Source organism: Amphiprion ocellaris, chromosome 12, assembly GCF_022539595.1.
Source record: "Amphiprion ocellaris isolate individual 3 ecotype Okinawa chromosome 12, ASM2253959v1, whole genome shotgun sequence".
Lineage (NCBI taxonomy): Eukaryota > Metazoa > Chordata > Actinopteri > Pomacentridae > Amphiprion > Amphiprion ocellaris.
The window spans coordinates 32,446,725-32,463,920 of NC_072777.1; the positions used below are offsets into that span (position 1 = coordinate 32,446,725).

Below are 17,196 nucleotides of genomic sequence, written 5' to 3' on the forward strand. Positions count from 1 at the left end.
TAGGTTCGTCTAAATCCTCTGATTTAAACTTCTTAAATTTTAATGTTTTCTGGTTTCTTTCATCTTCTATGACAGTAAACAGAATAGCTTTGCCTTGAGATTTAAAGACATCTCAGGCTTTGAGAAATTGATTGACAACTAATCAATTAATCAAAAAAATGAGCCAACAAAGGGGGAAAAAACAATTAATGCAGCCCCACTTAAACCAAGCTTTCTTTACCAAACTGTGAGCACATTTGATGAATTATTTGTTGCTTTTTCTCTACAAACTTTACCCATTGCATTCTGTCCATATCAATCAAGAGGAACAGACTGTTTATTATGGAGAGCTATGAAGAATCCAAATATCCAGTAAAAAGTAAGAAATGCTCAGAGAAAACTGTTAATGTTGTATTTATTTTACTGCTCAGTGCACTCTGAATGCAGCTCCACATTAGAGCTGTTTAAATTAAACCTTCATCCATTTAAACATGATATTGATGAAATGCATTTAATGAAGCATATGTTGAAAGCACTTTAGTTATTGGCCAAATCAAAATGAAAATAAAGTAATTGTTGAATATTTACACTGTAAAAAAAAAAATTATTTTTACGTAAAATTCCGGCATCTGTGGTTGCCAGAATGCTACCGTAAAATTACAGTAAAACATTTTCTGCATTTACGGTAAAGAAATGTATTGATATTGTTGATTTTACAGTTAGAAAATGTGCTTCATTCCATATTTTACTGATAAAAAAGTTTTAACCTTTAAAAACTTGAAGATTTAAATGAAAATACCATATAAAATAAAGTTTGTATAACTTATTATGAATATTACATGAATATTTCCATTATCAGCACAACAGTTGGTGTATTTAACATTTAATAATATATATATTTTTAGCAAAAATTGCAGTTATAGCTGTCATAAGTGTTCAAGCATATGTCCATCATTAACACAAAAATACATTAATTTGACCAGTACAAACTGTATTTTTTTATATCCACTGCTGTAATATTTATAACAGGTAATAAGGCGAATGCAAAAATCACCTCATTACCTGTTATAAATATTACAGCATGTTTCCATTGTCAGCACAGCTGTGAAAACTGGTATTTATTCTTTTTGAGAAATAAATGCAAAAATTTCAGTACTGATGTTACACACACTACGGCATTTTTCCTTTCAGTAACTGTAGAAGAGCCAGGAAAGGTATTTTTTTTTCAAGAGAAACTATTTAAAAAACACAGTTTTCTCCTGATTTAACTTATTTACGGTGATTCGGTGTCATATAAACAGCAACGAACTGTTGTAGAGTTTACAGATTTTCACTGTCATAGTTTGACAGTTTTTGACCGGAAAATTTACATTTTTTACAATGTAGTGAAAAATACCAATAGGCTTATCAATTTCAATTTATGTTCTATTAACTGCAATACCAGTAGTGTAAAACACCGAGCACTAAATCAGGACCAAGCATAAAAGCATTTTCTGCATCACCAACTGAATGCAGTTAAGTTCCCAAAGCAACGTGATTTAAACAGTTTGGTTGCTGTAACCGCTCAGTTCTGTTTGGTGGAATTATTAACCTATAGTTTGACAGGTTTGCAGCCGCGAATCTCTATCACTTGTAGAGAATATGTTCAAGAAAAGAATTTATGAAAGTGTCTTACAGCCTAAACACAAACACACACAAAACACAACACAGTCAGTTTCACATAAGTTCCTTTATTTTCAGAAGACTCTTTAACTGCATCAACATGGCAAAGATAGTTAATTTGTAAATAATATTAAATATCCACATTTCAAATCCAAGGTAAGAATAAACTGAGATAAACCTCATCTAATACTCATCTTCTCTAGAAATTTCAAATGAACCATTTTGAAATATAATATGGATATATCTTATGTCTCTGTTAACAAGTCAGGGGGAAATTATCAGACAGCACCTTTCTTTCATAAAACCATACAATCATCAGAAAATTAACAATTTCCATATAAATGCTTTCAATTTATGAATTTAAATTTCGTAAAAAGTATATATCACAGTGATGTCTGTCGTTTTTTTTGGGCACAGGTATTTAGTCAATGGATCAAAAAGCAAAAGGAAACAATTTAATCGATTTCTTCTCAAAAGATGCAGAAAAAATATTGTTCTGATTTATTTGCAGATTTGGATTCTACGTCTTCTACTTCTTTCTATGGTTATGCTAATTAAAAAGCTTTTTGGCGAGAGGCACCTAACTTTTTTTTTTTTAATCTTTCAAATAGCAACTACAAACTAGAAGTGCAACTTACTCATGACTTAAAATGCATCCAACTACTGCCCCTTCATTCTGTTTCATTTCAATCCTGTAGTGCAAATTAGGGGAACAGTTCTTGCAAGTCATGCCGATATAGTCTTCTCTACCAAACAACAACGAAACCCTTGAAATCCCTAAGACAAAATACTGACCAATAGCAATTGCACTTCACATTTCACCAACAAATGGCCATGGTTATAACGTATGAGGAGGAGGGCAGTACACAGTCAGCTATACAGGAAAAAATGCCCTACCTACACAAACTACAAAAAACAGACCGACACACAAACAACTGCACACCTTAACGAGATGTTCTCTGTTAAGTTAAAAGGCAAATGGTAACCGACTACTTAAGAGCAAGGTTGTGATGCGATTAGCTCATGGAATGACGAGCACATATGAGCAGTAGCTTGGCACATTGAGTGAGTCTTTAGTGGAACATTTGCTTCCAAAGCCGCATTTCCACCCAAAGTAAACGGAACTTTTAGTAACAGGAACTTTTTTCCAGGAACTTAAAGGTTCCATTGGACTGTTGGTTGTTTGCGTTTCCACTGCAGTCTAAAGACCAGCGGAAGTTGTTGTTTTTACATGGAATTTTTAGAGAGTTACTATTTTAAAAAACTGCTGCGCTCCAGTCCAGTAGGTGGCAGTGATGCTGAAGACTTTACAATAACAGCACAAATAAAACAGAACAGGGGACTTCACAACCACTGAAAGCACAGTGGGGATTCAAGTCATGCTACTATTGATTCTCACTGCTTTGACTGAACCCTGGACAAGAAGCAAGCTATTAACAGAGAACTTGCAGGCCATTTTAAGGAAATCCAAACCTTTGTGTAGGTTCTACCTCCAACAAATGCCCCTGTAGTACCTCTTGGAGGACCATTTTGGGTGAGATAAAAGTACCTACTCCAGGGTAGTTCCTAATAAAACTGCTGTATGGGCCTAGATGTGTATTGGCTAAACTTGGAGGGAACAACAATATGTTCTGCCCACTCCATGTCCTCATTTTGTAGCAGTCTTCTCTAACAGTGGCCTCAACAAGTCAAATCCATATAGGCTAACATAACAATCCCCATTTCGTACTTGACCATAGAACTGGCATTTTGTTCAGTCACCACTAGTTCCCATTGTTTTGTCCACTCTGAGTTGATATCGTGGTCAGAGTTGTGAGATTCTACACCACAATGGAAACACAAAGGCTGAAAGGACCAACTAGAGTAGCGTTACTGCAAACATTCATGCCACCTCATGGCTGTCCAACGTTCCTGCAGTGGAAAGACGCCTAATGACTGCACAAGAACTTCATTATACTTGGACACAAACAACTCCAGACACCCAGGGATGCATAATAACTTGGCTGGAGCCTGCTTGTAAGACTCCATATCTATGTAATCATGCATGCACATTACTGCCAAACATGTGCACTGTTTTCTTAATAGCATGTAGGTGCATGGACACACATTCTGGGCTGCACGTGGACATGTGCAGAGATATCTGTGCAAATTCGCGCGGACTTTGGGGGAGAAGACGAAATTTACGTCACGTGGAACCTCGTATATTCACAGTCGAAGAAGACATAGCACCAGCCGGAGACGTAGCACCTGAAATAAATACTGCAAGTACTTGACCAATCAGAAATGTTTAATGCTACAAGCCCCATCCCATAAAGTTCTAGAACTTTTAGAACGTACTACCCCTCAAGGCGTAACATAATTTCTCTCTGACTTCATTTAGATTCTGGTAACTGCGGTGGAAAGTTCTGCCGTAGGTTTCTCGTCTTTGGGGAAAGTTCCTGTGGTGGAAATGCGGCTCAAATGGCATTCAAAAGTAACTCTGACAACAGCCAATCACCTGGAACTAGCTGGGTTTTTAAATACTTTAGATTAATCACAGCGTATGTAGATCAAAGTAGCATCTTATTCAGTGCTCAGACCACAAGTAGAACAAGTGGTGAAAGAAAAATCTAACAAGACTTTGATTCTTCTTTACTTCATGACACACAAATCTGTTTTGCATAGATTTGAAAATGTCAAATAAAGCAAACTGGCTGCTATCTAAGCCCACAGCTGCTTTATGAAGGTGTCAGTATGCTTCAAAGACAGTGCTTTTCCGAACATCCAGCAACTTTCATTCACACTCACTTCACGCTGCTACAAATCCAGGCGTGTGGAGGTGAGAAAGTAAGCAGGGTTTAAACTTCTCACACTTCATTACTTCAGTTTTCCTTATGTACAAATGAGTGCAGCACTATGAATGCCATCAAGGTAAGATTGTCTGAACGTTTGCGCAGTTTTCCGCATTTCAACAATTATTGCTTCCCGCTTCTCTGTGATTACAAGCTTTCCAACCTGCCATGGAGTGAACACTTGAGTTTGTTTCCAGCATACTGACGCCTTCATATTATCACAGTTTTGGCAACCAAAAGTTCACACTCGCTCTTAGCTTTGAACCTTTACTATTAAGTGACGATGAACATGTTAAAGATGATAGTAGGTAAAATTCACAATCAAAGCAAAGCCACTAAAAAAAAAAAAAAAAAAAACAAGTAAAGGTTTATTATTTTGATTAAGCCTACACCAGGAGCGAGCACTAGACATTTCCCTTACACTTGATGTAAATGATTAGGAGATTAGATTAGACTCCCTTGATCTCCAACCAATAAAAAGAGCAGCGCGTTTGCATTGGGTGGTGTAAGGAAGGCGCTTAGGGGAAGCTCCTGGACATAGCGGTAGTACCTTGGGGAGCGGTAACTCCTCTTCTTTTGTGTCGGTCATCCTGTCTGTTTTTGTAGCTACAGGTGCAAGTCCTCTTGCAGTAAGGGCTGCGACATCTCCCAGCTTCTGTGTTTTAGCGACGGCCGCTGTTTCAGTGTCACTAGTATGACGTAGACGACCAGGAATCCCAGCACCATCACCACGCCGAGGAACGAGCCCACGACAGGGGCGTAGGAGTAGCCGCTGGCCTTGGGAGGAGTGGGTGGGGGGTGGTTTGGGATGGGCGTGGGAGAGTCTGGTAGGGAGGAGAGGAGGTCCTGAACATTCAGGAGGGAGCCGTTGTTGGGTAGAGGCCGGATGGACAGGATGTGGCACATGAGTGGGTAAAGGTCGACGGAGCGCATGGAGGTTTTGACGTAATTCTGGCGAAAGGCCGGACCTCTGGCCACAAACACGGGCTGCATGCTGCGTAAGGTGTTGTCATAACCGTGGTTTCCCACTGCAGAGAAAAGACAGGAAATGCATTTGCATGAGGCAGTGTAATGCTTTGAAGTTAATTATTCCTGCATTGTTAATCTGCAGCAGCTCTGTTTGTTCACATAGTTATGAGATCTGGCATCGCTGCTCTATCTGCTGATTTACTACCGTCAGTGCTCGCCTCAGCCGACTGGATTAAATCAATCACTGCAACGCACAAACAAAACTGAGAATTAAATCAAACAACACAAGCGCAAAGACTTCAGATGAAAGCTTTGACAGACTAACTGCAGCTCCTAAAATAAATCACTGCTATAATATTCCTGAATACCTGACCTGATTCTCAGTGTGCTGCAGGTAAAATCAATACAGCTTATCAGAGCTGCCTGTGATGGCGACAGCAACCGTCCAGTGAGATTCAGATGAATCTGTGCCTCAAAGATACTTTGTAGTTTTTGATTGGCAGTAATACAACAGAGGAATCTAGTTTTCAACTAAAACACGCATGAGGATGCTCACATGAAAGCACATGTGCGACGTGCATGCATTCTGCCAGTGCTTTAACATTATTCTGCAGGTTTATGGCAAAGACAACCTACAAAGAAGTGTTCTAATGGATATATTGCATGAAGGCTGAGTGACTAGACAAATGAGCAACTGGTCAAGTTCATTTCTGGTTGTTTTTTGACAGGGATTCATAGTTTGTAGTACATCCTCTTTGGGAGTTCAATTGAGTAAATACATATTTAAACTACAAAGCACAATTCAGTGCATGCACTAATAGTAACTTGCATTTGGAGTTGCATGTTTGTGTTATGTGTTGTGGTACACAACGACAAAGGTGGTTCAGTTACTAGCATCAACAATATAGTGTATAGATAGACCCAAATTTCAGTGTCACAGTAATCCAAATGTTGTGCCCCAAGTTTACTGCCCCATGGATGGAAAAAAGGTCCAGTTCATGCAATGTTAAGACCATGTTTCCTGTAACAGTAAAGGCTAGTAAGCAGCTACAACCCAGGATAGAATAAAGAAACCTGGCCTAAAACCAGAGGTCTCCCTGCCATGGTTAGGAGCTAAGCAGAGTGAGGTCTCCCAGATTGATAGTGTAAATTAAGGATGTCCCAAGCCAGTGTCAAGAATCAGCATGGGGAATGATCATAGCTTTTTGTAATTTATTGACATCAGCTCTTTCCTAAGCCCAATCCTTTATTTAAATTCACTGTCACAAACATCATAATGAGAAAGCATAGAGGTCACATTATTTAACACACAATAGCTCTGGCAGGAGAACATTAACTGTCATAGAAGTCTCTCTCATGGTGCCCATTGTTAGCTAAACCCACACAACGCTCTCCACACAAGATGCCCATTCTCAGAGTGACAACCTCCTCTGATCACTACAGTGTTAAACAGTATAAAGCTTCACATAGTGGGGCAACCAGGTACTGCAGCTAATGTACAATCTATTTTCTGACATGCATGTAGAAAATAAAGGTTTTGCCATCTTTTGGAGCTGATGGGGTGCATGCAGGAATGCAATGTTGCCAAATATATATGCGAAATTGATTTTATTGACTTTAATGCACTTGAAGTGTGTATTATCTAGAAAAAATTGTCTTAGATGAAGAGTCAAAATCGCCAGACACTAAATATTAAATAGCCAAGATCGGACTGAGCAAAAAAAACTTGATCAGGACATCCCTTGTTGTTAAAGACTTAAAATTTGTGCAGAGGGGTTTATGATATCAACCACAAACTCTCGATTGATTCTGTTCTGTGGGGAAAAGCCAAAAATAATTGTTCCTCCCATGTACATTATGATTCAGAGTGTGCACAGAGAGGCAGCTGATCACAGATGAGTCTATTATGTGTTTGTGAGAGAGAGGGCACAGTTCTGTAATGAAATAGGATTTTACCTCATTTAAATAATAAAAAATAGAAAATCTGTGTGTGGCACTGAATACAGATTTCACTCCAAATTGACATCTCTGTAAATATATATATAATCAATATATCACAGTTTGGGGAAATTTTAACATAACGTCAACCCTATATTGCATTATAACCTCTGCTTGTATACAATAAAATCTTGCAGGCACAGTGTTTTTCTATTAAAGTAAACAGAAATAGAAGGTGAATATTCATATAGCAGAACTTTCATTTTCAGCCACCAGTGCAGACTGAGTCTACATGAGCTAAAGTCATTATTTATAAGTGAGCGTAATTATCAATAAGTGGATCTACAGCATTATTTATGTTACAGTATTATTTAGTAGCTCCCTGCAATGCACTAAGAAGCAGAGGGGGCCACTACTACACAGTAACAGCCATGATTTATCATCAAGCCCCACTGCTCTCGATACTATATACTATAGTATGATGATAAAAACTACCTCTGATAATCAGAATAGCATCAAGCTACACACGTAGCTAAGTAGTCTCGTATCACTGTAGACTAACAATCAGCAGGTTTTCCTTCCAGCTGCAGACTCCACCTCATCATTTTACTAATTAACAAGGCTTTAACGAGAGAGGAGGCATTAAGCAATCAAATTATCTGATGGAGAGAAATTTTAAAGAGAAGGTGCTTGATTTGCGTAGGATTAAAATAAAATATCTGCACTTAGAGGCAATGCGACAAAAACCTCCAAACCCACACACACGTTCCTCTGCCGTCCCTACGGGAAAGCAAATCAGCTTTCCTTTGTTAATTACATCTGGTATAACATGAGCTAGCTTTGCTTCAGCGACTAAAATAAATCTCCTGTGAAGTTATTATTAGAGCGGGCAAAAGCAGGCTGTTTAAACCAGCTCTTGTTTAACGTGTTCAGCCCCGAAGCAGAATATCGTCTCAGCTGTACATACACATGAAGTGTCCGGTTCTGTTCTGCATGATGGTCCAGCCCTCCTTGGCCTCCAGGAGGATGGGCATGATCCGGATGTTGTGCCGATAGTGAAAGTGCTCGGGAATGTCGTCCTTCTTGTAAACTGCCATGTTCGGGTTTGCATCCAACAGCGAATTATACACCTCGTCAAACTTTCCTGCAAGACAGAAAACAAGGAATAGTAGGAAATGTGTGCAGGTATAAGATTTAGGGATAAGCAGCACATGCTATTGAGTAATCAGAAAAATTCAATCTTTTATTCTTCTATCCTATATCCTATTTAATTCTAGATCAAATCTCTATTTTCCAATGTACATTGCCACAGAATGGCAAAACACCTATATTTAAGCATACATCTGTGCTTATTTTATTCTTTTATTGTACTGATTGCAAGCTTATCGCTGTTAATGAACATTTAAAGAATGGTTCAACATTTTACTAATAAGCTGATTTTTCCGTCTTGCCAAGAGTAAGATGAAAAGATCAGTAAGCCTGTTACAATTATTACATAATCGTGTGGCTGCAATTATTTTGCATAACTAAGAAAAGCTTCCATTTCACTGCATAAATATATAACAGCTGGATGAAACTAATAGAAATGTCATATAAATCACTATCCAGTCCACTCTCTTCTTCTGTGGTTTAATGGCAGCAAATGTTTACGATGCATCATGATTTTAGCTGTATTGCACTGCTGTGGGAGCAATTTTGTATTCAAGCTAAATGAAAAAAAGAGAACCAAATAACTTGGAGGAAAATTTGTTGGATTTGTGACAATTAATTGTCAAGTAAAATGTTCAGGAAGAAAAAAAATCAGTACCACCATCTCTCTGTACGGTAAATATCAAGCTACTACCAGCAGCCCAGTTCAGGAAAAAGCCTTTTTTCTGTCTTGTCGAGAGTCAAATGAAAAGATCAGTAAGCCCATTATAGTTATTTAGTAGGGGCTGAAAATATTTCAGCTAATTGCGATCATTTTGCCTAATAGTTCCTGTTCACCTGTATACAAAACAACTGGCTGAGACTAACAGATATGTCACATCAGTTACTATTTCTACTTCTACTTGTAACCTCTTCTGTGGTTTAATGGCTCCAAATATTTATCTTGAAGCACTACATGTCTACAGTTTGACTGATGAGCATCTGTTGGCATTAACATCATGGATTTAGTTGCACAGCACTGTCATAGGCGCAATTTTGGTTTTTAAGCTAATGAAAAACGAGAAACCAATAATTTGGAGGAAGCAATCTGGGATACAAATGTACTGCTGTCTGTCTGGACGATAAATATGAAGCTACAGCAAGCAAACAGCCGATTGGCAAGAAAATAAATGTCTGAGAATGTTGTTAGCATACCTTCTTTGGGCAGGATTCCCACCACTGGACTCTTATCCACCCAGGTGTACATGTCTCTGCTCACGTACTCATCCAGCTCTATGATGTTATCCGCAGAAAGCTGAGCCATGCCGTGGTCACTGGTCACTATGAGGTTCACTTTCTCATACAGCCCGGCCTTCTTCAGCTCATTCAAGAGAAAACCGAGCTTCTCATCGATCCCGGCGATGACCACGTCCATGAGGGAACTCTGAGGTCCGAGGTTGTGGCCACTCTCATCTGGTTCCTCCCAGTAGAGAACTCCAAAGTCCACCGCCTCCTCTTTAGGTGCAGAGAACCACTCGATAATCCACTCCACTCGAGTTTCAAAGGAGACCGAGGCGTTGTATTGGAGGTACTGATTGGGGAATAAGCCGTGGATCTTCACGTCGGACCCCGGCCACATCGCCGCTCCACTCCGGCCTCCAGCTTTCTGGACGGTCACCCAGAGAGGAACAGCTTCCTCCCACCACCGAGAATCATAAATGCTGTCCGTCTCCATGGAGAAGGACATGTTCAGGGCGGGGTCGTACATCTCGTTGGCCACGATGCCGTGCGTCTCGGCGTACAGACCCGTCACCAAGCTGTAGTGGTTGGGGAAGGTTTTGGTGATGTAGGCGTTCTCCACGTACTCCACCAGCACCCCTTCGTCCATGATGCTGCGGAAGTTGGGCGTCGGGACGCGGTCGATGTAGTCCCAGCGGAAGCCGTCGAAGGACACCAGCAGCAGCTTGGGACGGTCCGTCACGCTGGGTTCGCTGCGCTCCTGGTGGTTCAGGCGATGGAGAGAAACCAGAGGCAGCAGCAGGACCAGCAGGAAGAGCAGAGGACTGCAGCCTCCTAGCAGCGAGAGGCCCAGCATGGTGTGGAGGTCAAGACACAACCTAAAAACTGAGACAAAAATGACTAAAGATTAGCAAATAACTCCTCTTATCTGGAGGAATGAACAATGTGACCTTCAGCTAACACTTTATACTTAATACTTAAACAATTATTGAGCTTTGAGCATTTTAAAAATTTTAAATTTGCTTGTTTGATCTACAAAGTGTGACATGGACTCACCCCACCACCCATGTCTGACTTTCTGGAAAGAAGGGCTCACAGCGGTCCGAGGACCAGGGCCTCCTCTAGAGGGGACTGTGAGGTCCCACACAGAAAAACAGCCTTCGGACTTTCTGTGAAGGCCAGTAAGATCTGGAACAGCCTTCCACTCTCCATAAGGGAGTGTCCCACATTGCCAACTTTCAAAACTCACCTTAAACAGTGGCTGAAAGTGAACTAATCTTGCGACTTGCTTTTATTGTGATCTGTTTTCCTTTGACTGTGACCTATTGTCCTTTATTGTGACCTACTGTCCTATGTTTCTTAATAATTAATTTAGTCAGGAACATTTATTTAGTAAATAATACTGTATTAATATTTAAACTTGTCAGCTAAATTCATCATGTCAGTCTTATTTCTCTGTTTGGAAAGCATGTTGATTCAAAACCTGTTTTTTCAGATGTGCTGTATGATTAATGGTGACTTGACTTCATGTGACAGAAATTTATGAGCAGTTATAATTAGCTTTGAAATGAGATGCAATGTTCATTTATTCTCTATTAGCTGTGCACCAATGATGCAACAATCATTTTGGAGCAACTACTTGTAATTTCAGTGGTTTCAGACATTTATGCTGATAACTGCTGAGGCAACAAATCGACTGACTGACAGAAAGTTAATTGAGAACTATTTGGTCAATAAAGCGAAAAATCCACCCACTTCCTGCCTCAATGCGAGAATTTGCTGCCTTTTTTGGTTTTACATCATTATAAACAAAACTACGCATTAAGTACATTTAAAAATACTTGTGTGCAATTTTGAGTTACTTGTACTGTACTCAAGTAATTCTGCTTTCTGCTACATTATATTTCTACACAATATTATATATATAAAATTGAACTTTTTACCCCAGTACATTAGTTCAGTAATACTTATTAGGGGTGAAAAATTAATTGATTTAAAACAGAAATCATATTTTAAAGCAGTGCAATTAGCAAATTGCAAAGACTGCAATTTAGATCATGCATTATACAGTGTGTCTGACCTAGACTAAGAGTTTTTATTACTTTATTAACCTTGATTACAGAATGTTTAATACTTTGTCGATGCTTCAGAGCCAAAAGTGAATGACCTACATTACCTATTCTAATGTCACAGACTGTTTACAGAAAGGTTCTATTGCTTTTTTTATTGTAATTGTTTCATTTTTTATTATGATTCATTATCATTTTCAATTTGATTTAACTATAGACAGTTATGGATGTCGTAACTGTTGGGTTTTATGCCACTTTTTGACAAATGCAAAATAAAACAAAAATCAAGGAATTCATATCTTTAATTGTTGTTCATTCTTGTATTAGAATATAGTACAGTTAATATTTTGGGTGGTGTCTCAGGTAATAGTGCTCCACCATGTTTTAAATCTACTAGACTGTGGACGCTGAACTGGAGCTTGACTTTACAAAAAAAATACAAAAAATATATCACACATTGTAATATGACAAAAACCATAAGGGGAAAAATTTAAAAGATTGTATTCAACATTAAAAGAGTAACTTTGCGCAAAAAATTTCAATGTAAAATGAATCTTAAAAGAGCATTTACTATTTCAGTGACAAAAGTATTGTACAAATATTGACCAAACTGTCAAATATTCTTCCTCATCTGACCCACGGAAAACCTACCCAGGAATTAGTCTGCTCCTTAGACCCTGTGCGCATTTACAACCCCATCTTCATTCCAAATCTGGACTAGATACAGCACCAAACCTTTGTTCTAAACCTGCACCGTTTAAAGGCTATTGATTAATTTATTACGCACAATGCAAGAACACAAAAATACAGAAAGGCACATTCAATAACACTGCAAATAGACATTTTCCCGAAATTGTTCAGCCCCATATACATAATATAATCAACTAATACGTTATGCATTAATATTAGAAATTAAGATAAACCTTCATTGATCCCAGTGCATATATTATGTTACAGTGATGAACATATTAATGCAAATTGATAATTAGGACCCAATAATAGACAGTATTCTGAAACATGACATTCTACATAATGAGCATTTTTACGTTGGGAATTTTAAGAATATGTTTATGCTCACGCTTTTCTATTTTTGCTGCATGACTTATACTTGTAACAGAGTATTTCTACACTGTGATATTAGTACTTTTGCTTAAGTACAAGATCTAAGGTACTTGTTCCACCTCTCAAACTAAACATATTTAGAATATAATTAATACTCTCCCTTTAATTATTAATCAAAAAACTAATAAGGAGATTAATTTTTTTATTTTGTTTTAACATAAAATAGCAGCCTGCATATGACAAGAACGCACAAGTTTGAATAATACTAATAGTCCGCTTTGTATCACAATGTTGGTATTAGTTTGCTATATCCAGACGCGCATTACGCAGCAGTTTGGCACCAAGACGCATGATCTGTGGAGACATTTAGAGCTCCGGACCATGATGTCATTGGTAATATAGCAGAGAGACTGCGGTGCATCTGTGTGGGAGCGACTTACAACCACATAAATTAAAGTGAGCCTCGTCCCTGCCAGTAAAACCGTGTTTTAGCATCTGTGCTGCAGTGCTAACCGCTCAAACGCGCAGTTGTGGCTGCAAGGAAAACCACGAACAGCAGCGAGTCCGGTTCATAGTCATAAAGCGACATGACGGTGGAGGAGATGCATAAATTCAAAATAAGTGTCAACAAGCTGCTTACCTTGTTATCAGATCCTGCACTGGCTCGATCCGTGCTGCACCCAGCTGATAAACACAAGCGTCGTCGGAGGAAGTCCCGCCTATTAACCTGCTGCTGCTGCTGCTGCTGCTGCTGCTGCTGCGTCTCTGCTGCTTTTTACTCACTCACATGAAACCGAACCGGATCCCGGGAAGACAAAAGGCGGTCCGGTGTCTCCTGCAGCTGCATGATTCGCCTCATGAGGAGCTGCAGCTTTCACAAAGTGCATGGGTCCCAATGACGTAATGTGGGAGACGAGGGTGGGTGGCTGTTATAAATAGACACATTGGTGTCAGTCAGGGTGCATTCACTTTGATTTAAAGAGAGAATTGTCGACTAACTGTGCACCAGAACCTATAAAAAGAATCACCCTGCATGGAAGTTTTCCCTTTTTATTGCTTTTCCGCACTGAATCATGATCAGGTTCATTTGGGAACAAGAAACTACAAGAAATTACAAATAAAGACTCTTTCATGTCAAAGTGAAAACAGATATCTACATAGTAATGTTAATTAATTAAACATTTATAATGTAAATTCACCCCTTTTGGGTTAGTATTTAGTATTGTTAGTGTTTATTTTATTTACAATTTAGGTTGGATTTTTATTTTTTTTTAAATCTGAGTGGATTTTCAAGTCCAGGCTCAAATCCTTAGTTGGATTTATTTATTTATTTATTTATTATTTGATAGGGACAGTGTGCATTAATAAATGACAGCAATGGATGTAACAACAATGCTAATTTACATCCACAGTCCCCAGGCAGGTTAAAAAAAAAAAAGACATAATGATACATAGGACAATAGGTCACAATAAAAGCATATTACAAAAAGTACACAAAGAAGTTAAAGGTCAACGGTCACTAGACTGGTTCACTTTCAGCTGTTGCCTAAAATTGTCATGTATGATATGTGGTTCAAAAAATATCATAGTGCAGTATATTGTCAAAATAGTAAGTAATTCAAGAGAACATCAGAGTATAATATGTCGTCTAAAAAATGCCATAGAATAATAATTTCATTGCACAAGTAAAAGTATAGTAACTTTTGAAACTGTTCGAATTCTTATATGTTGCTAAAAAAACAAAAAAAACTAAAACAAAAAAAACGTCACAGTAATATGTCAGTTGAAAAAGCCTATAGTATAGCGTGTCGCCCAACAAACATCATAGTATAGCATGTGGCTCTAAAAACATCACAGTATAGCCTTTAGTCCACAGCTGTCAGTAGGTGAGGAGCAACACAAAAACAGTCCAAACGCTGGTTTCCAGAGGGTTAGATGAGTATTTATTTGAAAGAGTAAGTTTACAACAACACAACATGTGAGGGAGTTAAAAAGAAATGGGCGTTAGTAAAATAAAAATAAACAAACAGAACTAAAAGTGAACTTCATGTTGACATTGATGGTCATTCCAACCAGGAACAAAGTAAAAGATAATCAATACGAAAAAAAACTCTTCCTGTTCACCTCTTAAAACCCAAAAACACACCACAGTAGCACCCTAAACTAAAACTACCAATGGGTTCCCTGTTTTCCTTTCTGAACAATTCAAAGGTCCCTCTCTATCTCCCCACACATCCACCAACCACTGGAACACATCTCCAAAGTTCTGCCGGGCCAGCTCAGCTTCCCCTCAGAAGAAGTGCTGTCACCTGCCAGATGAAGGAGCCTTTTGAGAGGCAGCTGGCATCGTGATTGGACTGTACTTTGGTCTGTTCCAATCCAGCTTCAGCTCCAGAGACGGCAGGCGGGACGAGTCAACGGAGGCCTGGTGGACGAAGGCATGCAGCTGAGTACAATCCAGAAAACAACAGAGGAGGAGTGCAGGACCAGAACAACCAGAGTAGCATGGTATGTCTCTTAGAAAACATCATAGTATAGCCTTTGCTATGAAAAAACACCATCATATACATCGTATATTGTACAAATAACAAGTCAAAGGAAAGAGACATACATTGTAGAATTGTAGTAATTGTGGGCTGACTGATTTACTGATTATCAGTATTTTATTTTTTACTGATTTACGGTAATAAATACATTTAAAAATGGTGCTACTTTGGCTCTGAACCTTTATCTACCTGTGGTCGCTCTGTCTTCTGGAGTGATTTGATTGGTTATACATCACGAATAAAACTCCTTTAACTTAACATCTGTAAACAAAACAAAAACGTATCAACAAAGTTTTCTGTTAGAGTTTGTGTTCTTCTAAGTTTAAGTCAAGATTTTAAATACTTTCATTTACTGCAAATGAATATCTACTCCAAATGTCTCACTAATAATCATTATCAGCCTTAAAAACCCACAAAACACCCCTCTATACTCGACGACACTTAGTACAGTCCGGTTCCCCCTTCTATAAATCTGCTTGGAATCTTCCACTTCCTGTTTGTCAAAGTGGCCTTCTACCTGGACAGGTTTTGTTGGAGCTCATGCAACAAACATTTTGGGTAACTGCACTTTAATATGGATGGATGACACTGAATTAGAGTCTGTTTTAATGAGACTGAGTTAAGATGTGTAGCTCTGTCATTAAATAGGAAATTATTTCTCAGAATTCACAGAGAAAAGTCTGAAATGTTTGCTAGGTTAGCGTCCCACATGTTCTTTGGCTCAGCTAAAGCTAACTCTCTCCAACTTCTGGATCTCTTGAGTTGCTTGTTGTTAAAATATCTTGCTAGAGGTGCTGAAGCTCAGAAAGTCTGAGATGTTTGTTCAAAATAAGCTCATTCTCAAGTCTTATCTGAACCGTCCTCTTTTGTTTGAACTTTCCCTAAACTTAGGAGTTAATGACAGAGCAGCACATCCAGACTCAGTCTCATTTATGTAGAGATTAAACTTCAGTTTCATTCATTGATGTTAAAGTGCAGTTTTTCAAATGTTTGTTGCACATGCTCCCGACCAAACCAGTTCAGGTGGAAGACGATGTGAAGAGAAAGCTCCAGAGGATGAATATCACACATTTACATTGGAAATTAATGTCCTTTAATTAGACATTGTCATGCAAAAGTTGGATTTCCCTTTAATGATGTTCAAATCTTTGTTGAGTGTTTTGTTGATGTTGGTTTCTAACTGTTTTTTGACACTCGGCCCCAAAGATTAAAACCTTCTACAGCTCACAAGCTGCAACAATTCACACATTATCAACTATCTTTCTGACTAAACTAAGATAAAAAGTGAAAAACTGCCTGATTCCTGCATCATGAATGTAAATCTTTTTGGTTTTTATGACAGTAAACTGAACATATTTGAGTTTGACGTTTTATAAACCAAAACAAGAAATGAATTACTGGAGAAAACAATCAACAGATTAATGGACAAAGAAAATGTGTTTTCCAACATATATGGCTGAATTACTCCAACATTACAAGATGCATACAATTTTAATTCAGTTTTATTTATATAATGCCAGTTACAGGTCAAATTGTCTCAAGACGCTTTATTTTTATATTTTTTTGTCATACTTAAAATATGACAAAGTAAGAAATTTAAAGCTCTTGACTAACCCAATTTATTATTTGGTGTTCAAGAGATTAATCGACAATTAAAATAACTTTCTCCACTAAAACTAATAAACATGAGGTCAAATAGAAGGAACAGTTTTAAATACTGCAGTCCCACGACAACAAGAATAAAGTTTGTCAACAAAAACTAAATCTGCTGGT

At 38.3% G+C, this 17,196-nt stretch overlaps 1 protein-coding gene and 1 long non-coding RNA gene across 3 annotated transcripts; one reads left to right on the top strand and one right to left on the bottom strand.

Annotated features, from left to right (window-relative positions):
• Positions 1-1,689: 1,689 nt before the first annotated feature.
• enpp5 (ectonucleotide pyrophosphatase/phosphodiesterase 5) lies at positions 1,690-13,656 on the bottom strand. Of its 2 annotated transcripts, none has more exons than XM_023277740.3 (4): positions 13,518-13,656; positions 9,723-10,631; positions 8,347-8,523; positions 1,690-5,500 (listed from the first exon to the last, which is right to left on the bottom strand). In XM_023277740.3, the coding sequence occupies exons 2-4, from the start codon at positions 10,600-10,602 to the stop codon at positions 5,079-5,081; spliced, it is 1,479 nt and encodes a 492-aa protein (XP_023133508.1). In that variant the 5' UTR covers positions 10,603-10,631; positions 13,518-13,656; the 3' UTR covers positions 1,690-5,078. The 2 variants fall into 2 exon arrangements, with proteins under 2 accessions (XP_023133508.1, XP_023133509.1); XM_023277741.3 differs by having other exon boundaries at positions 9,723-10,624; positions 13,518-13,650.
• Position 13,657: 1 nt separating this feature from the next.
• Positions 13,658-15,583, top strand: LOC129350179 (uncharacterized). Its single transcript, XR_008603492.1, has 2 exons — positions 13,658-13,795; positions 15,089-15,583. It is a non-coding gene; the product is annotated as an uncharacterized LOC129350179 (long non-coding RNA).
• Positions 15,584-17,196: the final 1,613 nt, after the last annotated feature.